Here is a 26,805-nt window from a genome sequence, read left to right on the forward strand (position 1 = left end):
TAAGAATTTAATGAAAGTAAAGTATAGAATTTTACTGCTAATTATTAATTATCACGTGATCAGATTGTTGGTTTTTATAATTTAAAATTCCTAGGGTAATTATTAATTGGTTGACAAACATGTAATAAAAATAATTGTTGTTTTAAAAAGTAAGAATTATAAATTTTAATATAAAAATTTAATTAAAATAAATTTAGAATTGTAAGTTTTAGTTCCCAAACTATCCAAGAATTCTCACTTAATACCCTCCCTCTTTATGTATCTGGTTTGAGCTTTTATCATTTTTCATTTATCTGAATGGATGATTTCGTTTATCTGAATATATTAATTGACAAAAATGGATTTAAGCGGACAGAATGGAAGAAAATGAGTAATTCAATTTTGCACGGAGACAATGTGGCAAAAAAGATTTGAAGCAAATCTAAGCTAACAAGCATATATTTATATATATATATATATCTACATTTTGCAACGCACTGACGTCCTTAGGACCTTAACTGAGCCACCCACCTAAGAACTTTTCCCCTGATGATTTACAAAGATCAATCGTGTGAAAATGGACACATTACCATATTATTCAATTTTCAATTGACGTTCCGTTGGCATTAACAGAGCGAGATAACTCTTGATTCCCCCCCTCCCGATAACCTCATGGTTCAAGTTAACTTCATGTCCTGCCTCTTCTAATTCCATTCGAGGAGGAATAAGCTTTTGCAGTAAGGTTAATTGCAACGAGTTTTGGGGAACGATATACCTCTTTGCTGAGTTCTTCATCCACATATGGTCTCTTGCACACGCAAGAACTTGGAAATTCATGAAATTCACCTCGACCAGGTCTCATCTCATCTGGCTCTCCCATGAATCCTCTCTGGCATGACTTAACCTTTTTGGCAAAGGTATCCCAGTCCATTTGATGCCTTCCTGCCAATATCGTGCTAAGCTTCTTTGCATTTGGTCTAATTGTTCTTTTGTGACCCATATATCTCCTATCGTAAACAAAATGAAAGGTTAACAGGAGGCACATTAGTCAAAAATAAAAGAATAGGAAGATAATGCGTTAGTCAGTAAAAGCAAGCATAATGCGCAGTAGATCATGTGCATTACAATAAAGAGATCCTGAAGGAATTGCTATTGGCATCAAGTTTCGAGTTTTGTGTTTATAAAAAAGAGCCGAGGAAAGCACAGGCATTACAGGAAACCTCCTGAAACAAGTTATACTTTTCGCGAGAACACTTTTGCTTTAGCAAAAGATAGCTGAAAATGAAATCAACTACATGACTGCCTATTTGTAAATGAGAACATTGAAATCTCCTCAATATTGACCCTCGGGAAAAACAAATATTGACAGAAGATTAGTACGTTAATCAAGTCTACTTAAATGCCTAAATAAAAGCAAAGTAGTTGTTTTTTGTAACATACAACTATACAAGATTTGACTTCAATGTTAATTCTACCATCAACAGCATATCAGATTTGGCTTTTCAATGGGTTTTGCTATTTTCAGTTAAATTAAGCTGCCAAAGATCTAAACTGCGCTAGGAAAATGGTCCTTAGAAGAGAACATTGTCGTCTATGCAAATATATTATACAATATCAACTTTTCTTGAAACTTGCCAAAATAGTCCCTATAGTTATAGCACAGTTTGCTAATTCCAAACAACTCAAAATGCAATTGTGGTTCCTAGTACAATAACAACTGCTCTCCAACATTTTGAAGTCGCGAGAGTTAGTAGAGTAATCAACAAAAGGTGGGGAAGAAATAGGATATAGATCTTGCCTTATTTGTGGGCATTGCATCATTACCTAGACCATCTTTAACCCAACCTACATCCTATACTCTGTATCTTCCGACAGTTTTGAAGTTCATGATTCCAGATGATCCTAAATGTATAATTTATCCCTTTTCTTTCTACAAGACTGCCAGTGAATAAGTAGCATAAAATACAACATGCTTTCCTAAATCCAAGGAAAACCATAGCTTTCCCACCCATTTGGTATATAATTCAAGAGTAAATAATGCAACATAGTAGCCACATACCATAACAGATTAATCATAATTATGATTCTAGCATTTCCATTACATGTTGTGGATAATAGTTTGTTCATTGTATTTAGTTTAACTTTTAGAAATAAGTTCATTAATGTACTAAACAAACAAAAGGAGGATATTAAAGAGATTTTATATATTATTACCTTCGACCTGCAAGAATCTTGGCCATGTTACCATTGTTGTTAGTAACAAATACATCACTTTCATCACAAACAATGTAGTCAATAGCAGCAAGGCGGGAAGAGAATGGAAGGAAAGGTTTCAGCTCTTCCTCAGCTAGCATCTCCTTTGTATAGATGTTGGGAAAAAGATCTCTGAGAGGCTGCATAGTTTCTTCCCCTCCATATACTTCTCCTGACGCAACATAGAGGTATGTATCTTTTGAAAAGCCAAGTGCCTGCAGCATCAAACCCACTTCATGAGGAGTAAGAGGACATTTCCCTCGCTTCCGTTCTCCATCTGGGCTCAAATCCTGCTTTTTCATGATTCATGAGGATTGAGGGAAAACTCATTCGTTTCATATCAGCAAAAAGTTAATTAGTTTCAACTGTAAGAAATCTTATATGGCAAAAATTAATTTGTACTTAGAAAGCATATTAGGCAATGCGCCAAGAAACAATGTCGGTTTCAATACGTTCAAGAAAGTCAGAATGTTTAAGAAAGGACAAAATGTCAGAATCTTGTTAGTTGAATGAATTAGATTTGTACATTGGAAGCCAATGGATTGTAGTCTTACAGGTAATGTTGTCCACCTTTTTCTGATTTCACCAAGCTCGCGTCTCTCCTTTTCTCCCCCACCAAAATAACAACCTGAAAATGCTAGCATATCTGGTTCAAACCTGTCGTAAACCAATCACGATTTCTGTTGTTAGTGGCAATTAACATGGATCCTCCTTGCTTCCCAAGCTCTTATGTAATTTATTCTATTTCATACTTTAGAGTGAAACATTAAGTTGTTTTTATAGCTATTATTAAGTAACATGAGAGAGTTGAATTTTTTTTTTTATCAGCTGAGAAAGTTGAATTTAAGGGGTTCCCTTCCATAAACCCCGAAGTAGAAGTAAACAAATACTTCCAATTACAACAACTTTCAAATTTCAGAACACTACAAAGAAGTTGTGGAAAGGGAAACATCAAACAAACCTCAAATGCACTGCTATGAAACGCCGCGCCATCTTTTGCATTCTCATAACAATTATTTGACCAAGTTCTTGTATAGGTTTTGTAAATCTCAAAGCATGAAAATTAACGCGGCAACGTAGTTTCTGTAGCTCATTGTCAAGGTTATTTGCAAGTCTGTAGTCAAATTTTGTCAATTGAACAACCTGTAAAATTTCCTACATGTTAGTTATCTCAGCCAAATTCAGAGACATTCTGTAAATTGACAAAAACCAGTAACTAATGCTTCATGATGAGAGTTATTTAATGAATCAAAACATCTAGTGAATTAAAAAAAATTAAAATATGTATCAAAAACAACTGGTCATACCTGTCGTCTCAAAAGTATAGGCAAAACTTGATCAAGATAATAATCAGGCTCTGATTTCCTCGGGACGCGCATTGTATATGGTGGTTTCTCCATTGACCGCATGAACTTATCAGGAACTCTTTTGACAATAGTAACATCTTTTGCGAGATAAGAAATGAACCAATCGACATCGAAAATATGGATGAAGTCGCTGTATTCAAACAAAAATGCCTTCATTTAAATGAACCAACAAACTTGAGTCTCATGGTGAATGAGTGAAAGGAACTGCAAATTACCTGTCATCTTTCCAATAAGAATGATGATCCAACTCAGGTACTACTAGTGTGGCATTAAGAATTCGTGCAACAACAACAGCATCTGTTATCTGGGTGCAGGAACATGATGATTGTCATTTCCACAGGAAGAAATTATTCATTATTATTTTTAAAAATAAATAAATCATCTGCCTGACTAGGAAAGAGAACCTAACCAACCCTCATATTCTCTGAAAACAACTGAATCAGAGCCAATTAATTAAGAGAAAATTGTATAAAAACTCTAATCATTTTCATGCTTTTAATTGGTAGGTGAGGCGGGCAACTAAGACGGCAGATCATACACAAAACAAAACACAAATGACCATAATGTATCCTATGATGAAACTTATGTCCCACTCACCCCAGTTCTTTGTTGGTTCAATCCTCCACTAGTACCAATAAGCAAGTAGCCATTCGACATCCACTCAGGCACAGCAGCTACATTATCCGGTTACCAAAATAAGAGAGAAGATAACACATGGAAAAGTTAGTATATATATTCCTCAGCCCAATCATTAGAAGTCCATTCATACAAAATATAAAATGAAACCCTTCAATCTGCTCACACATCCCTCAAGTCACCGCATAAAAAACACCCTATAACCGAAAATTCATCAGTTCAGCCTTCATTCACATACATAGCTCAGCAAAAAAAAAAAAAAAAACAAGTGAGAGTTGAAAACAAAGTGAAAACATTCATGATTCGCCCAAGGAGCTTAAATTCTGGCACAAGAAAGCAGCAAATTGCAATTCACGAAGGAAATTGCGAGTAATGTAAGGATGAAAAAGAAACTCACGAGCATAAGCGCGTCCCCTTACACTGCATCCGTAGTAATATTTAGAATACTGGGATTTCCAAACATCGATTGGCGCACGATAGCTCCCATCCTGACAAAACATTCGTTCACACGCAAAACATTTGACAACCCCTCACTCACATTGTGATTGTTGCGAAAATGAAAGGCAGAGATGAAAATAGAAATGACTGACCATTGTAGAGTAGAGAGAGCGACGGTGAGAGTACCATTCGAGATCAGAGACCATGTGGCCCGTCAAGAGAGAAATGAGGCCCAACCCAAATAGCATGAAACCGCACAACACAGACCATGAGATCGGCTTCCGCTGCAGATGAAACGGCGTCGTGGATGATCTCCAACACACGTGCTTCCTGCTACTGCATTTGTTGTTCGCTTGAGCTAACACGGCGAGGTTCGTCGTCGATAATAAGCTCAACTTCTCCACACCCATTGTTTTAACCTCACATCCTCTCCCCAACACAAAGAACTATTAACTATCAAGGGAGAACAACCCTAAATTAGTAAGCAAAAGGAGAAGAAGGGAGGGAATAATTATATCTAAAATCAATTCTCTGAACATCAAATCAAAAATACAACTGAGAGTGGAAAAGAATATAACTTTTGTTTTCCCATCTTAAAACATTTTTTTTACAAGAATTAATATTTTTCATTTTGTTTTTGTTTTCATTCAAAGATAATCTTATTCAGCACAATGAATATGAAAACTTCTCCTTATGAAAATTTAATTAACAAGGAATTAATTCCTTCTAACCTTTTTTTAAACGTACCATAACCAACCTAATTGATATATGTTTATTTTTGTTGATTAAATAAAATATTGTACTACAGATCCCACCTTAATTAGAAATAGTGTGTATATATAAATGATACTATACAACTCCCATTTAATGTCTTCTGATACATGACTCGAATTATATGTTATTTGTTTTCAATTTTATCATGAAATTTCTTATATATGGTGGATATGAATCATGTACTGTATATGCCACCTCTCATCTTGTTATCTTCGTCTGCCTTTCATTTATGGGGAGTTATGGTTACGGCTAGGAGCCGGTGGAACGCTTAGAGATGGCTAGCTGGTATAAAGAGGATTGATTTAATCCGAGATAATTACCAAATATGAAAATTAATGAGTTTCTGCACTGCCATGTGAGTTGCAATTTCTTTCAACTTGGCAAGAAATGAGAGGTTTAGGGAAGAGAAAGAATAGTATGTAGTGTAACAACCATTTGAGCTATTTTGTGTTTTGCAATCCTGTCATTATGATGTGAAAAGGAACAAAGAATATTGTGGTAGCAATAGATATCTTTTGTTTTGGTTTTTGGTGAGTTGCTACTTGCCTCAAATAAAAACGACGTGATTGAGTTTTAATTGGTATAATATAGGGATACAATACAAACAATTGCAAACGAAGGAGACAGATATTGAAACCTCATGGCGGACAAAAGCACGATACCTGCTACAAGACGATTTAAGGAGGGACTTTATTTAACGTCTCCTTTGTTTAGGATAAAGACAATCAGATTCCCTGAATATATAGGACCACTGCTCCATGCAATTCACTCTTTATATTGCTTTATTTATTTCATGTTTCTGTAGAATTGACTGTGAAAAATTAGTGTTTTAAAAATTGTGAAGCTAAAAAATCAATTTATTTTTCGAAATAATATTTTAAAGGATAGTTAAGAAAAAATAATTTTAGATATGCTTATTTCAAAATTTTAGTAGAATTGATTTTGAAAGAATTATTGCTAGAGTAAAAATCATGTTAGAGTTATTTTTACACATATAAACACATGTCCATTAGACAAATCAATTTAAAAGTGTTTTTAATATTATCTTAAGCTTTTAAGCTGCCTAATAAAGTGCCTATTCTCGTTGGAATTGTTCTTAATATATTTAATTACACAAGATGTTACTAACAACTAATTGGTGAAAGTGATGTATCAATAACATAATTATCAAAAAAATTACACAAGATGCTTCCCCATATATATATATATACTCGCACGTGCAACGCGAACTCTTTAACCCTGATTTCGTTATCCTTTTTGATAGCATAAATTTACAGCTTCTAACCCTGGAAATGGAACATTCCTTGATCTATGTAACACGTAAAATGTGTTCGATCCTTTGCTCAAAGGGATTAAAAGATGGATAAAGAAAAGAAAACCGAAATGTGCCACTCATAGCTCACTTTAAAGTTTAAACTACGAAAGTTTAGTGGGTATTAAAGTACCATATTCTAGATTCACCACCGTTCGTTCTTCTTCCGTTTTAATACAGAAGATGGACCCAAGTACTCGATGGTGGCACCAAGGTAGTCATTGATTAGTAGCCTAAAGCTAGAGATATTATTAGAAAACCAAGAATGAGCGGAAGCTAATTTCTTTTAGCGGAAACTAATAATAATTAATGGTGTAGTTAGCCGCTTGAATGGCACACGTGGTATAATTTGAGAGAAGTGTTACCAATGCCTTTTGTAACACATTTATAAACGACAGGTTCCAAAAATTTGTTTGGCTAATGGTTTCAAAATTTAATTAAACTAAATGTGCAGATTTATTTGCGTTGTTAAATTTGGGCCAGATTCCATTCGGTGATTTAGGCAGTTGCTTCCTGCACTCCATAATTGCTTCCGGCACTTAAACTGAAGTGTAAAATTACATTTTCACAAAAGGTTAAAATGGTAGAGGAAGCAACTGCTCGGTGATTTTCCATTGCTGAGCTTAAAATGACCTTTCATGGCCCAAGTTCTAAAGTTTTTCTGAACTTATCAATCTATGTTCTTGTGTACCCAACAATTTTTGTAAATTCCCAAACTAATCCGGCTAACTTCTTCTTCTTCCTTTTCCCTTTTCATGCACCATTCATTATTTTCTTTGCATTCATTGTCGTGAGAGTTGATCCTTCATTGTTGTGTCTATTTTGGTCGAAGCGCATTGGTTACGGCGATTAGTTGGCAAGTGGTGGTGATTAGTGTGGCAGTTAGGTACGTTGATTTTTTCTTTGAGAATTTTGATATAGTTTTACAGGGACTTGCAATCCATATAAAACTTACGATTGATAATCCTTGTGTTTCTTACGGATTAACAATCCATATGATTTTTAGGGATTGCCAATTCGTATGAAATTTATAGATTGTCCATCCCTATGAATCATAAGAACTGCTAATTTGTAAGATTGTTAATTCATATAACCTATTTTAAAAAAAAAATCATTTTATTGTTTTTTTAATATAATTAGTTATATTTTTTATAATATGTTTAACTACGTGTAGCTTCATAATTTGTATATTTTAGTTTTTATAATTTGAAAGTGGTATTTATTTTAAAATAATTTACATTTTTATTTTATTTTAATCATTTTTATTTTAAAAGTGATTTTTTAGTCATTATAATTTAAAAGAGGTATTTTTAATCCTATATTTTATATTTTGATTCTCTTTTAGTCCTATTAATTAAAATATGATTAATTTTATGAATTACAGTTAACTACAAAAATAATAATAAGTAATTCATAAAAAAAGAGTTAAGTTTCATAAACTAACTAACAAGTTGACCAATAAATCTTCTAAAATCCTATTGTATTATACAATGTAGTATATTTTAACAAAGGTAATAACAACATTTAAATTAAAATTAAATCATTAATGTAACAAACAAAAATATGATCAAAATTAAACTACAATTAATTTAAAATATTTTATAAATTAATATTTAATAATTCACAAATAGAAATTTAATTAGTTTTAAATAACTATTTTAATATTTTTATATATTCATAAACCAATATAGAAATTCTTTTTTTTATAATTTTTATACTTCACATGATCAATTCTAGTAAACTAAAATAAATCATCAAAATCTAAGTATGTTTTTGTTTCTTTATTTCTAATAAATGACTACTTCATTATTTTATAGATAAATATTTTAATACTTTTAAATATTCATAAATAAATGAAAAAAAATCATTATTTTTATACTTCCAAAAAATATTTGTGTAAATATTGAATACTATTAGTGTAATAATATTGATGCGAGTATATCAATGAAAAAACATTTTTCATATATAATATTATAGTTTCTTGTTTAACTAAATTCTACAATATATTGTTATAAAAAAATTGGAATTTTTGTTATCTCACAATTTTATAAACAAATATTTTAAATATAAAATTAAATTAAATTTTTTATTTTCAAAATAATTAAATAACAATAAAATTTATACATTAATTTTAAAATTAGAAAATAAATTATTTATTAAATTAATTAATTACTTTAAAACAACTTAAATAAACAAATATAAATAATTAAATAAATAAATTTTAAAATAAATTATCAAATAAAAACAAATTTTAAATTTATATTTAAATAAATTAATTAATTCAAATAACAATTTATTATTAAAAAAAATTAAAATAAAAAACAATTATACAGATTGTGAATCCGTATAATTTATACAGATGGTCAATCCATATGCATTATACGGATTCCCAATCAATTACAATGCTACGTATTTCCATTTTCAATCAACACAGAAAATATACTCAGAGTGATGACAACGGCAACAACACACAAACAGAGGGATGAACGACGAGGACTTGACGGCGCAACAAGAATGGATGAAAAACGAAAAAGGAAGCAGCAGCACAGCCAGGCACGGATGGGTTGGATGTAGGGAGAGGGAGAGGGAGAGGGAGACTGTTTCTAAAATTTTAAGTAAAGAGTAATTTCAGCATTTCACTTAAAATCTTGGGTACATAAGAATTTTTCTAGGTGGAGGAAGAAAGTCCCAACGTTCTTTTCTCTAAATAGGCCTATTCTTTTTCTGATGAGCCCATGACAAGTAAACTGAAATTAGTTAGGCCTCTTGAAATCCAACTACTGGATTGGGCTTTTATGGCTGGGCCTACTGCCGTGTGCTGCTTTTATCCATGAACCAAAATATATAAATTAAACTCTCAAGATGTCAAGACCGAAGGCTAAATCGGATTATTGGAACTATTATCCACCATAATAACCAATTGACCATGATCATGGCACTCCTTGACTGGGAATCCTTGGGAGGGTGAAACAACAACCAATGCAATATAACTTGGTTGTAATTAGACAATATATAAGGGAGAATGAGCAAACATTGATGATTAGATTGCTATCTATTTTGAGTTATATAAAATCATAGATCTAAGGTGTTAAGTCTTAAATTGGGTATTCAAACTTCTAAAAATCAGTTAGAAGAAACTAAAAAATACATTTAAACAGATATTAATGATAAACTACTTTTTCTTTTTAAAAAAACTACTTATTTAAGAGAATAATAAACTACTTCAAGTGTTTTAAGTCTAAAATTTTGACATTTGATATCCATTGATGATGTTAATTAAAAGTGATATTAGTCTAAAATAAGAGAGAATCAATAAAAGAGAATATTCGTTAATATTTACTTCTATTTAGTAATGATCATTTACTTTTCATCAAAATAAAAGTAATGATCATTACTTATATTTTAAAAAGGATATTGTTTGTCAGAATAAAATAATACCATGAGTTATCAATTAATTTTTAATTTATACTAATTTTTATAAACTTAATCTAACTCTTGAGTATTTTTAATCTCTCTCTCTATATATATAAACTGGAAGGTTAATTTGAAAATAATTTGGATATTTTTTTAAGAGAGTGGAAAGGAATGAATAGATGCTACAGAAACAAAATTTTCTATCGGTAATCAGCAAAAAACACAAGTCTTCAAATTTAATAATTACGCAATTGAACGTTATATTTATAATGTGGCTTTCAAAATCATGGCAGGTTTGCCACACATACATTTGTGTTTCCATTATGTTTTACTGATTCATTGCACATTGATAAAACTTAGCAAGATTTTTTCCGTTGAGGGTTAAGATTTATTTTAGATTGAGATTACTACTACTTCATGTTGTATAGGGATTTTTTGTTTTTTTGGTTTGTGTGACTGTGAGTGTGTTGATTTTTATTAGGGCTGTTAGGGGGAACAAGTTGAGTGATGAAATAATTCATCTATTATCTCTTAAATTTTCTTCTATATTATTTTTCTTTCTGCATGTGTGTGGCCTTAGATTGAGTTCTTTCCCTATTTTTATCCTTTTTAATTTCATTACATTTCTCACTTTATTTGTTTGAATTTATCTCTTAGTTTTATGTATCCCTTTGATGATACATGCACGCTAACATTGCACGAGATCGAAATCTCTATTTGATGTCTTATTTGAATTTTTCCTGATTTTACCTTTTTCATTCGTTTATCTCATTTTCTTTATAACTTTTCATATTTCTCTCTCTCATTTTCTGCCCTTTTTAATTTTCAGTGTCTTTTTTCCCCTCAATATGCATTCACTTATTTATTAAATAATGTTATAATTTAAAAAATGAAATTCCCATAATATGAATATATTTCTAGCAGATTCGCTTATAATATTTTACAAAAATATTGAAATATAGGTAAAAGAGAAACATTGAATGAAATGAAATAAAATACATTTGATTCAAATAATGACAATTAGTATTTACTTTAATTTTATTTCATGACCATTTTCATAAAATTCAATATTAAAAAAACTTTCGTTTTTTAGAGTCACTTTATTTTTTTTTCTCTAGTAACAGGTTAATGATTTATAATTATTTTGTTTCTTCTATATATACGCTCCACGTACGTAGTTACATAGTATTATGTTGCATGCTCTTCTTGACTCAGCCAAATGTAAAGCGCGTTTGGCTGAAAAAAGTTAAGGGCTTGAAGTCTCTGCTTTTGAACGAAGACACATATTGGGAAAAAGATTGTGGTCAAGCTTTGATTAAAATAGTCAATTCGAAGATCAAAAAGTGAAAGACCAATTCCACAATCTTTCGCCGGCTCTATTCTAAGCTCTGCCTCCTCTACTCCGTATTTTCGTTTTTACGTTGCTTGTGTTTGTTGCTTTGTTTCTGGCTCCGGTAACAGGGTTTCAAGCGTTCTTCATCACAATAGCAACAACGTTGACGCATTATTATTGGAATGAAAAAACAAATTAGAAAATTAGGCCCCGAAAGCAACCCCAACCCGAGTGTGCGCAAGAGAGAAAAAGTAGGACCCTCTATATTACGCAATGACAATGAGAAAAATAATTCATGGAGGGATAGTGGCACTTCCATCATCTAGATAAACCTAATGGCGTATTGAAAGCGAATACATACATCACTTGGACCTTAACCCTCCTTATAGTAACTCAAGTCATGAGCAAGAAGTAGAATACTAAACCATCTCTAATTTTGGTCTTCAGTCTGCATGTACCTAACACAATGTTGAAAAAAGGCAACAAAACCTGGCAGGTTTAGAGCTTGCTTACGTTACGTGATATAATCTAAGTATTTGTTAAAGTATAAATATGTAACAAAATCCATTTGACTCCATAGTTACGCTATGTTGCATTGACCCTGTTTATATCATGTTTTACTGTTTGACCTAACAGCGTAATCCTTCATTGTTCTGTTTTTACTCTATACAAGGTATAATCATTCATTATGTTTTCAATTATTATTACTTGTATTAATTTGAATTCTTTAAGAATTTAAAAGATCTCCCTCGTGAAATACGAGTATTTTGTGGGTGAAAACGAGAGATAGAAGTCATAGAAAGAATAGTAAATGATGAGGACAGGGGATGGAATAGAAACCACCTCTTTCGGAGGACTAGACCTAAACTACTTATGTTCGACCATATGCGTTTTGTTGAACACAGAAATCTGCTCTTTAGACCAAACTCGCAGCACTTTCTTGTTAGCTTCATCAAAATTCTAGCTTGACTATGAAGCGGGCAAACCCAAAAGACAATTTCAATAAGCTAAGTTGTGATTCATGCCATGCTTGTGAACGGATAATTGAGGAATTAAGCCGAGGAGGCATTATTTGTCACGCATTGCGTAGTTATTTCTCAAATATCAAGTCTTTGTCGTATTACACAAGCTAAAACCACTCCCCTCCACCAAATTCGGTCAACCAACATAAGTCTAGTTCTTCAAGCCAACTAAACTCGAACAAACCGTATCCGATTCATAGTTTACTCCCTATTCCCGTTTTCTCTGCAATTTCGATCAGTCACACAACAACAAAAATATAAAATATAATTTAAATAGAAACAGAAACAGCAGTTTACCCACCATCATCACACTTGAAAAGAGTCCCATCAAAAAAAGGCAGAATCTTCTTATCTTTATCAGCCTAGCTAATTAACTTGGATCACACCAAAGACAAACTCCATACGCATACATATATATGATTCTAAACTCACAGTTATGATAATACCGCTTATCACATATTCTGTTTCATGACGTCTCTTTTTAATAATTGAGCTCTTCGTTCATTCCCTGGCAACATAACTACCATATTAACGAACGAATAGTTATGTTTCCGTTTTTCAGTTACTTTAACTTGTTCTTCTTCTGCATGACCCTCTTCCTTTGCCGCCCTTGCTTTCCCGCCAGGATCGTACCCGAGTCCGTAACCGTGGTAACCACCGAAACCGAAAAAACCGTAACGCATAACGCCATGTGGCACGACTTCTCCAAGTTCCTACACGCCGGGCGAGGCAGCCACGTCAGCGGCATGTCGGAACTGAAAAAGTACTTCCACCGCTTCGGCTACCTCTCCCTCCCCGAAACGACGCCGAATTTCACAGACACCTTCGATTCTCAATTCGAGTCCGCGCTCGTCCGTTACCAGAAGCGCCTCGGCTTGCCGGTCACCGGAAAACTCGACTCCGGCACGATTTCCGCGATCGTGGCGCCGAGGTGCGGCGTCTCCGACGCCGCACCTCACGGATTTCGCGCCACGCGTCGCTACGCTTACTTCAACGGGAAGCCGCGATGGACGCGCGGAACTCCGATGACTCTCACGTATGCTTTTTCTCCGTACAACATGATCGACCGCGTGAGCGTGCCGGAAATCCGAGCGGTGTTCGAGCGTGCGTTCGCGCGGTGGGCGTCGGTGATTCCGGTGAGTTTCCAGGAGACGCCGGAGTACGATAGGGCTGACATCACGATCGGGTTTTACCTCGGGGATCACGGCGACGGAGAGCCGTTCGATGGAGTTTTAGGCGTTTTGGGGCACGCGTTCTCCCCTCAGAACGGGAGATTCCATTTGGATGCGGCGGAAACGTGGTCCGTTGATTTCGAGCGCGAAGCGTCGAGGGTGGCCGTTGATTTGGAATCGGTTGCCACGCACGAGATAGGTCACGTGCTTGGGTTGGGTCACTCTTCGGTGAAGGAAGCGGTCATGTACCCGAGCCTCAGCCCCAGGAGAAAGAAGGTTGACTTGAAGATTGATGACGTGGCAGGAGTCCAAGCTCTTTATGGCTCCAACCCAAACTTTACTTTTAGTTCTTTGTTGCAGTCTCAGAATTCATTAAACGCTGCTGTTGGGTTGGAAACCGGTTTCTATAAATGGACCCTCTCTTTGCCTCTTCTTGCCTTGTTCGCATTATTTTTATCTGCTTGATTTTTTTTTTAATACATGTATTTTCATTCTTTGATCATATATTGTTATATGAAAAAGAAAAAGAAAAGATAGAAATTAAAGTTCAATCACATGGGCGAAGCCCTCGTGATTCATCGTATATGGTTTCTTAGATTTTTTTTTTGGGCACAATAGACGATAGATATTTGTTTAATCTGCCGAATATATTTTTTTCCCATAGAAATGAGGTACATCATACTACTTTTAAGTAGGGAAAGGTGAATGAGCTTTTGATTGGATTTGAGGCCAACATTGAAGGACAAGACCCATGGAAAAGGGAAGATTGAAAAGGTTGGGAGAATAAAAAAGAACCCAATGGGAAATCCATGAAAAATTACGAAGTTGTTCTAAGAGGATATAATAACATTCCGTAAGTGATTGGCTAACCCCCGACTAGTGGGATGAACTAAGGAATCTCTTTGTATTGGAGATATATATATACACATAACTATCACATGGACGTAATACGTATCAATGTTAACTAACATACCCGTCCAAGGCTCGTTTCTCCCTACTTGTGGCCGAATGAAATTGATCCGTTCGCTATCCAATGCAGTGGTCAAACTTGACAAATTGGGATTATTACACATCAATTGGTCTTGAGGATCCAGTAGTTAGAGACGAAAGGTAATACCTGAAATGACACTCTAAAGTCTACACTCAAGTTGATGTAAAGATGGAATAAATTTTCTATAAAAAATAAATATACCTAAATATCTTTTTATGCCTAATCGGATAAGTTCAAAAGTATTTTCGAAAATCTTGTGAATAACAATTATAGCCAAAATGAATAACAAATAAACTAAAGTATGACGAAAATTAGTAATAATATATAGATTTTGAAATTGGCAGATATATCCTCTTTTGATTGTTATTTTTGTGGATTCATAGAGACGAGACAGAGCTATCAATTTCTATCCAACTAGAACCCGCTTCTTTCCTAACTTCTTTCCTACTCATGAGTCCCCTAATTACATTTACATCTTCCCATCTTCCACAAGATGCATACATGTTAGACATCATCACATAAACATAATCTTCATCCCTATCCATTTCAATCACCTTGGCAGCTGCAATCTCTGCTACTTGTAAATCTGCCTGTGTTCCACAAGCACCAAGCAAAGCCCTCCAAACCACCCCACATGACTCAAAACCAAGTTCAAGTATCAACCTTTCTGCTCTCCACAGCTCTCCTTTCTGCCCCATGAGCCGTATCATTGAACAACAATGCTCAATGGATGGTGCAATCTTATATTCATCAATCATAGATTCAAAGTAACGAATAGCAACCTCAAATGGTATTTCACTATGGGAACATACTGATATAAGGTTAAGGTTAAGAAACGTGATACAATCGGGCTTTACATCTCTTTCCATTTTCAGTAACTTGAAGAGGTGGATAACACCTGCAGAATCACCATTGCGAGCATAACCAGACATAATTGCATTCCAGCTCACCAAATTCTTGTTAGGCAGTGCATGGAGGAAGATTGATTCAGCATTCTTAACCTGCCCACATTTTGAGTACATGTCAATTAGGGCACTCCCAACAACTACAGAAGCATCTAAACCGCACTTTATTGTGCAGCAATGAATCAACATCCCCCACGTTAAGGCAGACAAACAAGCAATTCCATTTAAAATGATTGAAAATGTGAACTCATCCATCTCTACTTTTCTCAAGTGCATTTTACGGAACATATCCAAAGCTTCCCTAGCTCGATTCGTATCCAGAAATCCCGTAATTACAGAATTCCAAGAAGACGAATTTGGACTTGGCAGGCTTGACAAAACCTGAACAGCAACTTCCACATTCCCAAACTGAGCAATTCCATTTATCAACCCATTATACGACACAGTATCAGTGTTGGGCATAAGGTGCAAAAACTTGTAAGCAAGTTCAATGTGTCCATTGTTTGCACTTGCTGCTATGACTGAATTCCAAGAAATAACATCCTTCTCAATGGTCTGAGAGAATACCTGAACAGCACGTTCAACAAACCCGCATTTCCCATACATGTCAATCAAGCAATTTGCAACCACAGTGCCATCATCCATGCCAAGTTTAACTATTTTGCAATGAATTGAGCTTCCAAGTTGAAGAGACTCAGTTGGGAACAGGCAGACAAAGCAGATGTGAACGAGACTGCGTCGGCACAAACGTAGGACTTGTCTAGGCGCGTGAAGAACGACAAAGCGTTTCGAAACTGGCTGGCGTGGACATACCCAGATATCAAAGTGTTCTAAGTAACGACGTTCGGTTCAGGAATTTCAACAAACAGTTTGTGTGCGTCACTAAAAGAGTGCATTCTTACGTAAAATTTGGTGAGGGAAGTTGAGACATGGATATGTGAAAAATAGCCAGAACGTATAACATAACTGTGGAGTTTATGTCCGAATGAGGCACAGTTCAGGTTACTGACTAGTCCAAGTAGGTTGACAAGAGCAAAGGAATTTGGTTTAATTCCACGAGAGGCTTCAAATAACGCAAACTCAGCTTTGGTTCCACCTTGGGCAGAAACATCCACCAAATTGAATTTACTGTCTCCGATATTATGAGTATGATTCAAGCTAGTACTATAAGCTAAGGGCGATGGAAATGCAAGGGGAATATGAGGTTTGCGGAATTTTCGTGCTTCGTTGTAGAGAAAGAGAAACCTTCGCATGGCTTTTCCGGTGCCAGTTACTTATAATTCATTTCCCTCTCTTGAATTCCCAAATCACAAAATGTGTCTATAAGAGTACAAGTATAACATTTTCTATTATATCAGAACATAACAAGATTAAAGAACATGCTTGGAAAAGAAAACAAAACAAAATAATAAAAATAAGAATAATTGTATACAGTGTCGGTAGAATGTTAATTATTTTTATTTGATGTTTAAACAATGCAACTGAGGAGGTTAATTATTTTGGAATTGCTATTAAAAATTATTGTAATGTCCTACAGTTATTCGATGTTTAAATAATGTGAAACTGTAACTTTTTCCAGTTATCTATCATTATTGTAACAGTAGTATTGTTAGAGTTATAAATACCTGAAAAATCATGTTCAGATATTCTCTTAACACTACGTTATATATGGTAGAAAGTTTTGACCGACCATTCTAATATATTTTCGCTCGGTTTTTGGTTACCAAATAATAGTTAGCGTCTGTCATTGATTTATTTTCAGGACTAAGCTCTCTTATTAGTTTGTTTATTTTTCAGATAAATTACTTATTTGTTTGTATAGTTTCATGATTCCTATTTTTTAGTATTTATAGTTTAAAAATAATTTTTTTAATCCTTATAATTTATATTTTAATTTTTTATAATTTCTATAATTTAAAAGTGATTTTTTTTAGTTCTTATAATTTATATTTTAATTTTTTTTAGTCCCTATAGTTTGAATATCTTTTTAATCTCTATAATTTATATTTTAATTACCTTTTAGTCCTTATTACAAAAATATATATAAAAATAATTAGTTACAAATTAATTGTAAATTATCAACTATTTTTCTTATTACAAATTATCTTACGATAAATTAATTATGAATTACTTATTAATTTTTTTTAATTAATTGTAATTGATAATATTATTCATTAAAAAGAATTAAAAGGAAATTAAAATATAAAATATGGAACTAAAAAATAACTAGGAACTAAAACAGAATTAAAATACAAATTATAAAAACTAAAAAAATTATTTTTAAATTATAGAAACTAAAAGAGAAATAAAATATAAATTATAATTTTAAATTATAAAAACTAAAAGAGAATTAAAATATAAATAATAAAAATTAAAAAAATATCTTAAAGTATAAGAACTAATGTATAAATGATAAAATAACATCGAATGAATAAACCTTTTCAGATTTATAACTTCGATTCTGGATATGGCCACGTAGAATGGGTGAATTTGTTGCAGGGGCCCCACCAAGGCACAAGACATGAATGTCTGCACGCACGGAATACATTATTCAAGCTCACTTCCACACCGTTCATTGCATGCACATTTTCATAAAGCATTCGTACTATTACTAAATGAACTTTTACAAATACTTATCAAATTTTACTATTTCATCTGTTAAGTGGAAAGCAGGAGGGGTAATCCTATTCTATTATTAAGGAAAAATCTAGATTTAGAAAAAAGAATCATCAACGCTAACCAATCAATCACCACTATTTATATATTGGAAAACAGAAAACTGAACCATAATAAAAACAGGCCAGACCATAGAGAGACAGGGTTGGTATGGACAAAAAAATCGTGAAGATTGGCTTGGTTTCAACATGGAATGAATCAAAGGTTTTCCATAAGAGGCAAATTCAGAAGAAACATAGCAGCTTACACACGCATTACCATTTCCTGAAAGTGAAACAAACAAATGCAATCTAGTTTCGAAACACAATTGGAGGGGATTTAAGACAATGGGTATGCTGTTAAGAAAACGGAAAAGAGAATGAAGAGAGGATAGGAAGCAATATATAAGTATCCTCTCTTGTTAACAGAAAATAAAGAGGCATTCTGATCAATTATTTTTTTGGAAGAAAAAGTGAAGATGAGTAGGGGAGCTATGGAAGATGTAGCAATAATCGGAGGGTTGATAGGAGTCCAATTTATCTACGCAGGGAATGCTGTGTTGATGAGTTATTCTATGTCATTGGGATTCAGCTCTCTTACCATTATCATTTTAACTTCTTTGGCAACATTCCTTATTCTATTCCCCATTGCCTTTTTTGTTGAAAGGTCCTTTGTCTCTACTTCTCCTAAATGAAATGTAGAAATGCCTTTGTTTTTTTTTTTTTTTTACTTTCTATATTAAGTTGGGATGAGACTTATTTGAAGATTAATTTCATTATGTTTTGTATCTGTCGCAGGAGTAGGTGGCCCAAGCATTGCAGTTTCAGGTTTATTGCACAGCTATTTTTTCTTTCTTTTGGAGGGTAAGGAAATCTAATTTAATTTCTTTTCAAACATCCATATTTTAGGCATATGTTCTATCTCAAGCATCAAATTCTTTTCTCAATTCGCTTCGTCTCTTATTCGGAAGTGGAAACTGTTTTGAATTGCTAGAATATTCATACCATTACATCATTAAATGACATTTCGGTAATGCTTCAAAGTTTATCTTTTGTTGTATTGCTTGTCCTCTCGTTAGTGATTCGGCAGTCCATGATAATGATAATGTTGATTTAGTTCAATTGCATGGAGTGTTTGAACCAAATGAAATCATACGGTTGAGATTGAAATAATGTATCCTTAATCGTTATTTATGGAGAAAAAAGACAACTAGTAAAATCACATAACAATCCCATAACTTTAAGGTTTATCCAATTTTTTTTATAATATTAATAATCCTCTGCGTTAGTGGACTTTTTTTCACCCTGCAATCTTTTTTGCCACTAACACCTCCAATTATCCATAGACGGGTTCTAGCGTGCAAGAGTGACGCAGGTCTTGTATGGTGACAGAAAAAGGAGAACCATCCGATATATTTTTAAATTATTGGACGGCTTAGATTAATAATATCCCTCCGGTAAATAATATCCTTAAATTATTTGCGGAAAAATAGCAGTTTTAAAAAAAAATTAAGAAAGAAGTAAAAGACCAAGTTCGGAAGAGAGAAAATTATTTCCCTGTCATTTGTTATTCATCTTTTAAAATAACCAATTACAGTGCCAATTTTTTAACCGGAGGGATATTGTTAATGTAAGCCACCGAATAATTTACTGATATATCTTATATCGGACGGTTCTCGCTTCTTTGGCACAGTGCCAATGTACGTAATAGTTTTTTACTTTCCTTTTTGTGTTTCGGTTCTTCATATTTCTAAAACATGATACAACGTTGTTGTTTTTCTTTCTCATTGCCGTTGTTATGCAGACTAGTCTTCCAGTATTTATTCCTCAAAGGAATCAATCTAACTTCGCCAGCAATGGGAACTGCCATGCCAAACATTGCCCCAGGTCTTATCTTCATCATCGCATGGATTTCCGGGTAATCTTATTTTATTTGGGTTTTGGTAGTTTTATTATTGCTCTAAATTGATGGGTAAATCAGGAAATAAAAAGGGTTTATTTCAGAAGATGGTGTACTTTTACTATTGCTATTTTAGCCCAAAATAATTACGTGTTTGTATTGGAAAAATATCTGGACATATGCACCGCTATTTTGTCAGAACAATCAAATGTAACAATTCATACCCAAAAAGTCTGTTGGAAGTGATATTAGACTCGATTTTTTTTTAAGTCTCGAATTCAAATAATATTGTGAATGAAAAAAGAGAAGAATCCCACTAATATGATGAGACGGAGTTACCAACAAAAATTACTCATCAACATAAATAATAAATATGTTTACTGCTTCAACAATGCACCTTTCTACTATTTATCGGAAATTCTTGTATTGGGCAGGTTAGAGAAAGTCAACTTAAGCAATAAATATAGTCAAGTAAAAATCTTGGGAACATTGCTTTGTGTGTTGGGAGCTCTCACAATGAGCATAATGCAAAGCATTTCTGCTCCTGCAACAGTGAAAAATGACACAGTCGAATTAACACCGCCACCATCTGCTTTTACCTTTGACATACAGAAGATAATCGGTTGCCTCTATCTCGTGGTTGCAGTCTTCATTTTGTCAAGCAACGTTGTCCTGCAGGTAACTTTTTGATCAAATAAGAAAGAGGATACAATTCTACTTAAATTTCATAACTCAACAAAAAATTGGTGTTCCTGCAGGCTTTTGCTCTAGGAGATTTTCCTGCACCCATGTCCTTGGGTGCAATAACGTCCTTGATTGGGGCGTTCATGACTGCAATTTTTCAGTTTCTTGAAGACCACGAAGTGAAAACCAGTTGGCTGCTTGTGAGGTCTGGAGACTTAATTGGCTTTTTTATTCTGGTAATTCCCACTCTGTCTCGTCATTTTATTTGCAAGGTTCCAATGGAAAGGTGTCCTAAGAACAAAACTTGGATGCAATTTTATAAGTGTTTTTATTGTTGTTTTCCCATCATAATTAAAGTAACATTTCAGTGATTAATATTGTCAATTAATGGAAATCTTTATCATGTGAATTATCGAGAAAAAACTTTTCTAATTAACGAACTACACCAAAAACACATATGAAATAATATCTAAGTTTTTTTTTTAATTATTGACATATAAGTTTTGTTCCACATTTAATACATAACACTAACTTGAACATGATTATATCTAAAGAAAGATACATGCATAAAACCAAAATAATTTCTTTTATGCTTAGTTCAATCTTAGTCTTGCAAGATATTATTAAATAATCTTAGATGGTATTATTCATACTAATTTTCACATGGCATGAAATTAAGTGATACTAATTTTTTCATAAATTAAAAAACTTCAATAAGTATAATATAAAATTTAGTTAGGATGATAAATAAACGGTGTCGGAGTGATCCTAAGTAACCTAACAATTAATTTCCCTACTCTTGCATGTTCAAACAGTGGTAACATGGGCGATTTCTACCAACCATGTGTGCAACTTTTTAATTTTTATATTATGACTGTGATGGGTGTTGAAGGCATAATAAAAACTCTAAATGCACAGGCAGGAGCTGTGAGTGGAATATGCCTGAGCTTCAATGGGTGGGCACTGAAGAAGAAAGGGCCAGTGTTTGTCTCCATGTTTAGCCCAATTGGTACAGTTTGCTCTGTTATTTTCTCGGTAGTTACCCTAGAAGACACTATTAATATTGGAAGGTACATTGTTAAGATTCCTAGCTAGTAGCTACTTGGTTACTTTTGCAAATCATATTCCCCACTTAGTATCTTATTCCTCACTACAACACTGTATATTGCAGTCTTGAAGGCATGTTTCTCATGTTCACTGGGCTCTACTTAGTTCTTTGGGCCAAAGGGAAAGAAGGACACCCAGATGGAGATGGCTTAGAGAGTGAGTGTGATGCAGAGACGCCTCTTTTATCTTAAACGTGTTTTTCAAATGTCAACGTGTAAAATGTACTTATGTCATCCCGCTAGAAGCAGAGGAAAAAAACGAGGTTTGGTTAGTCGGTTATGAGATAAGAATAAATTGCTTAAATATGGTTATTTAAGTCCTCGTTATAACAACTAATTAATGCATTTAAATAAGCTTAATGTCAACGGCAATCAGCATGTATTAAACTATTTATTTATTAATAAACAAAACAATCTGTAATATGTGCTCTCAACAATGTGCTTTAGAATGTAATGGAGTGAGTAAAATAAAAGCACCCACATTTTCAACTTTTTTTTTTCTTTTTCTTTTGCAGAATCTTGAAACAGCTGCTCCCTTGACGTATTGGTGACAGAGAATTCCCAAGAGCACATTGTAAAAAGATAGAGGTCTCTTGGGTTCGAAGTAATGACTAATGACTCATGACATCGTAGTTGTTTTTTTTTTTTCTTCTTCTTCTTTATAAAATTCCTAGGTCATATAGGTGCGACATTTTAAGATGCAAGTGAAGCAAAATTTAACCCCTGGCTAGGTACAAGCAAAACATCGTGACACTGCTCTGCTGTTGTTGGATGTAATTGGATAATATACCGAAAAAAACATGTTATTGTGACAAGATAGGTGGGTCGTTTGGTTTTGGTCTCATATTTGGTTTGAAAGATGTCACTCCATGCATCACAGTGTGTTCTATATATGCTGTGTTGATGTTGCTTATGGTGACTTTCTGGTGAGAGTGAGATAAACTTGGGGGAATATAAACCGGTTGGTGCGGCCATATGTGTACGTGTAGTTGTGGACAACATGTGACTAACATTTTTTGTATCAATACAAAAAGTTAATTACGTTTCTACTTTCTAGTTCTCAAATTCTAGTCCATGTAAAATGTGAAGAGTCGAAGTGGAATTGACATGTATTGAATGTAAAAGTTTTATATTATTAATCAATAAAAGATTATATTTTATATGAGTTTTATCATGATTATTATAAGAATTAATAAATGTATTAGTATATATGATAATTTATAATTACAGCATAATGTAAAGAATCTTTACATTGTCTATCGGTATATATGGTTTTCATAATTTTAATTTTAATTACTAGCATTTTTTTTCATAATTTTAAATTGATAAATTTGAGTTCTTAACCTTATCTTTTCTTATATTATTTTTTCTTATAAAAGGAAAGGCAATACGTTAGTCAGACCCCACTTCTTCAATTGATAAATATTCATTGTTATTTATAAATACCCATGAATATCTACTCAAATACTAAAAAATACTAATAAAGAGTTAATTGAAACAAATTTTTATTTAAATAATCTACTCATACTATAATTAAAATTCTTAATTTGAAAAATTAGAGTTTTATTTTCTTCACTCTCTTAGACATTTTTAACATTCTCTTTCACCTCTTCTTTGAAAATGCATTTCACACATTACCTCCGCAAATTACCAAAACCTTCATCTTTAAAAAATAACAAACTACCGTTCTTTTATTTTATCTCTAAATTAAATTTCAATAACCTTTTCAAAAATATCAATGATTAACAATAACTTTATATAATAATTTATATTGTTTTTTATAATTCTAAAATATAATTTATTACAAATTTTATTTATATAAAGTAAATATTTATTATTTGTAAACTAAAATACTAGTTGATACAATTTAAGTAATTTAACATGTTAAAAAAATTATAATGTGATTACCCCTAACCATTTGTGATGTTCATCAATTGATTCAATCTAACACAGATTAACCACGATAATTTCACCGAACAATCCATGTCTAAACAAAACGGAAAAAACAAATCAATTATTTTTCATTGGATTGCATTTTGAACCCAATGTTGAAAATTGATCCAATATAAATCTAAATTGAACCAAACTTTGTTGCATATTGAAAATCATTCAATAATTAATTATACGATCATGTGTTCAAGAACTCGCATGAACTAGAAATTTGTTATCTATTGATTACTGAACTGAACTTTGTTCTAAATTCAAGATCGTTCAATAATTATAGTTACATGGTAATGTGATAAGAAATTCGTATAAACTAGGAATTTATTATCTGTTGTGCATTTGTTATTTGAGTGATTGTAAGATTATCTTTGACTAATAAGTTGAATGTACACTTTAAACTATGTTATAGCTTATGAGTTATATATGATATGTAATGCTTGATGTTGATTCAATTTGTGTATTTCATCGTATACATTTTAATAATTGTAGACTTTTTTTTCAAAAATTGTAAATCAATCAATTTAAATCTAAATAAACTGGATTGAATCATATTGAATTTAATTTTCCCATCTCAATTCCCTACACACATTTTTCCTGACTACTCTCCTACACCCCACTCCATCATCTCAAAACATCAACCTTTCATTTTTTATTTATTTTTAGCCACCTTACTCCCCCAATCTTAAAACTATAGTCTCCCTTGTTTTTCGATCACCTTTCTTAATTCGACCCACTCCCCATCTCAAAACCCTATCCCTTCCTTGTCCAGTTATCTTCCTCTGCCTTATTCTCCTATCTCAAAATATCTCAACTCCTCATTTTCTTTTTCCGGCCACCTTCCTCCACCCCATTCCCCAATCTCAAAAAACTCAATCCCCCATTTTTTTGGGCCAACCTCCTCTGTCCCACATCCCTATCTCAAAACTCAACTCTCATTTATAAGGTTTTTAAGATTTCTATTTTTAATTTAATTAAAACAATATGATCTAATGTAACAAAATCGAGAAATTTAATTGGTTAAAATAATTTTACATTCGCAATACATATCCGTTAATTATATATTGATAGTTGTTCAATTTTAACGTAAAAAATTGAAGTGATACATAATTGTAAGTTAATCCTTCGTGTGCCCATGTGTGTGTAAATGAATCAGTATATAACTAATACATATTTTCTTATAATAGTATACCTAACTTAAATGTATCAATTTTATACAACAACATTGGTACTGATTTGTAGGTGGTCTTAATTTTATTTATTTATTTTCAGACAGCCTTTTATACTGTGAATTTTGAATATGAGTTTGCCAGTGAGCAGTGGAGACAGAAGAGGGCACAAAACCAAGCTCTGCGTACCGCAGAATCAGTAACCGACTTCATCGATGCCATGTCAATTTCATGGACCAATCCATCATACCCAGATTCCCATCCAACTAAGTGGGAGAGGCCTTTAGAAACCAGCGGACATAATCGCTTCCAGCCCTTTCATATTCTATTATGGTAGCAAAAAAACAAACAGAACTACATAAAGCTTAATTACCACTGCAATAATTAATGGTTAATCTTTTCTCCATAATTTTAACCAAACCTAATATATATACAAGGGTGAATTAAATAAATGGATTTATCTTTTACATGTTTCTTGCTACATTTTATTTTATCATTGTCTTCAAAGTTCATCTTAGAATTTTTTTTCAAAGTCTAAAAAATTGCAAATTGACTTCTCATTCCACACCATCCCCTACAAAAAAACTGCAAATTGGACATGGCTGTTATCACTTTGGAATATTCTTGTGGTAATAAATTGTAGAACTTCCTCATGGGGCTGCGACTGACTTTCTAGCACAAATTGCCATTACTAAAAACAGCAACAACCAAGTCAATATTGTGATAAAAAAAATGGAACTTTTATATCTTTAATTTATACAATTTCACAAACCTCAGCTATATATTTTTGTGATCTCATATATATCCTAATCAGATCGAAAAAGTCTTGTGATGTAGTAATTTATTGCCCTTGGCTTAGGGGAATATGGTTAAGCGCCAATCCAGAAAATGCATTATATATGCAACATCAATTTCTAGTTGACCCGCCAACTATCCATCGCTTTCTATTTGTTTATATAATACTGTGAATATTCTTATCTCGGTACGATCTGCAAAGACAAATGGAGCGCTGACATTTCAGAGCACAACAAAAAATGAAAATTTATACTCACCCGAGTTTTTATTCTTCTTCTTCATTGTGTTTATATGTTCGGCATATTATTCTTCTAAATAATTTAACTTTATAGAAAAATCTTTCTTCTTTATTGGAAAAAGAAAAGAAAATTCTTCATTCAAAAGTGTTTTTTATTTATTTTATAAATCAAGTAAATATCCATTTAAATTGTTAAAATACGTAAGCATTATCATGTTCAAATGGTCATCACATCAATGTTATTTTTAACATCGAGTTGGTTTTAAGATCGAAGACGAAATTGACACCATTTTATTGAATTATAAATTATAAATGGGAAATGACTTGATGAGATGAGATTAATATTTTTAACATATATTTACTTAACGTAGTATTTTATATTGTGAAACCATTAATTAACTAATTATGATATATTTTTAAAAATATTAATTCATATAAATAACAGGACTTGCAAATTAATTAATTATTTTTTTCTGCCTTTAACCAAGGTATCCCCAGTCCCCACATGTCCTCTCCCCAGAATCTCGCTCACTTACCTCCACATATATCCAACTCAGGCTTATGTTATATAATTTAAATTAATTAGTGTAATGTAAAAGTATTTTCTTTAAAAATTGTTTATTTTTTAGTTTAGCAATTGCTTTTCATGGTATGGGATACAATGAGTCATTACATACTAAAGAGATATAAGATGAATTGGAGGGTTAGAAAAGAAGAAGAAA

General features: G+C 32.8%; 3 protein-coding genes and 1 pseudogene across 5 annotated transcripts; 2 read left to right on the top strand and 2 right to left on the bottom strand.

Annotated features, from left to right (window-relative positions):
* Positions 1 to 342: 342 nt before the first annotated feature.
* Positions 343 to 5,782, bottom strand: LOC100793475 (O-fucosyltransferase 29). 3 transcript variants are annotated; one of them, XM_014776668.3, is made up of 10 exons: positions 5,768 to 5,782; positions 4,826 to 5,126; positions 4,633 to 4,723; positions 4,197 to 4,273; positions 3,815 to 3,903; positions 3,540 to 3,729; positions 3,194 to 3,375; positions 2,787 to 2,889; positions 2,194 to 2,522; positions 343 to 986 (listed from the first exon to the last, which is right to left on the bottom strand). In XM_014776668.3, exons 2-10 carry the CDS (start codon positions 5,081 to 5,083, stop codon positions 668 to 670), a joined length of 1,638 nt encoding a protein of 545 aa, XP_014632154.1. In that variant the 5' UTR covers positions 5,084 to 5,126; positions 5,768 to 5,782; the 3' UTR covers positions 343 to 667. The 3 variants fall into 3 exon arrangements, with proteins under 3 accessions (XP_014632154.1, XP_003516662.1, XP_006573723.1); XM_003516614.5 differs by lacking the exon at positions 5,768 to 5,782 and having other exon boundaries at positions 4,826 to 5,503; XM_006573660.4 differs by lacking the exon at positions 5,768 to 5,782 and having other exon boundaries at positions 2,194 to 2,447; positions 4,826 to 5,317.
* A 6,815-nt stretch (positions 5,783 to 12,597) lies between these two features.
* On the top strand, positions 12,598 to 14,283 carry LOC100794001 (metalloendoproteinase 4-MMP). Its single transcript, XM_003516615.5, has one exon. It carries the CDS (start codon positions 13,074 to 13,076, stop codon positions 14,163 to 14,165), a length of 1,092 nt encoding a protein of 363 aa, XP_003516663.2. The 5' UTR covers positions 12,598 to 13,073; the 3' UTR covers positions 14,166 to 14,283.
* Positions 14,284 to 14,993: 710 nt separating this feature from the next.
* LOC100794529 (putative pentatricopeptide repeat-containing protein At5g47460) lies at positions 14,994 to 16,954 on the bottom strand (annotated as a pseudogene).
* Positions 16,955 to 20,054: 3,100 nt separating this feature from the next.
* LOC100814597 (WAT1-related protein At5g47470) lies at positions 20,055 to 23,023 on the top strand. Its single transcript, XM_006574239.4, has 6 exons — positions 20,055 to 20,168; positions 20,585 to 20,828; positions 20,909 to 21,070; positions 21,753 to 21,904; positions 22,006 to 22,097; positions 22,456 to 23,023. The coding sequence occupies exons 1-6, from the start codon at positions 20,107 to 20,109 to the stop codon at positions 22,461 to 22,463; spliced, it is 720 nt and encodes a 239-aa protein (XP_006574302.3). The 5' UTR covers positions 20,055 to 20,106; the 3' UTR covers positions 22,464 to 23,023.
* Positions 23,024 to 26,805: the final 3,782 nt, after the last annotated feature.

This window comes from Glycine max, chromosome 1, assembly GCF_000004515.6.
Source record: "Glycine max cultivar Williams 82 chromosome 1, Glycine_max_v4.0, whole genome shotgun sequence".
NCBI lineage: Eukaryota > Viridiplantae > Streptophyta > Magnoliopsida > Fabales > Fabaceae > Glycine > Glycine max.

Excerpts from the sequence above, each read along its gene's own strand:
- LOC100794001 (XM_003516615.5), top strand. The coding sequence starts at position 13,074 with ATGTTTCCGTTTTTCAGTTACTTTAACTTGTTCTTCTTCTGCATGACC.
- LOC100793475 (XM_014776668.3), bottom strand. The coding sequence starts at position 5,083 with ATGGGTGTGGAGAAGTTGAGCTTATTATCGACGACGAACCTCGCCGTG. Across the intron at positions 4,724-4,825 it reads GCTCTCTCTACTCTACAATG|GATGGGAGCTATCGTGCGCC; the intron begins GTCAGTCATTTC and ends ATGTTTTGTCAG. Across the intron at positions 3,376-3,539 it reads CTATACTTTTGAGACGACAG|GTTGTTCAATTGACAAAATT; the intron begins GTATGACCAGTT and ends GAAATTTTACAG.
- LOC100814597 (XM_006574239.4), top strand. The coding sequence starts at position 20,107 with ATGGGAACTGCCATGCCAAACATTGCCCCAGGTCTTATCTTCATCATC. Across the intron at positions 20,829-20,908 it reads CAAGCAACGTTGTCCTGCAG|GCTTTTGCTCTAGGAGATTT; the intron begins GTAACTTTTTGA and ends GTGTTCCTGCAG. Across the intron at positions 21,071-21,752 it reads TAATTGGCTTTTTTATTCTG|GCAGGAGCTGTGAGTGGAAT; the intron begins GTAATTCCCACT and ends CTAAATGCACAG.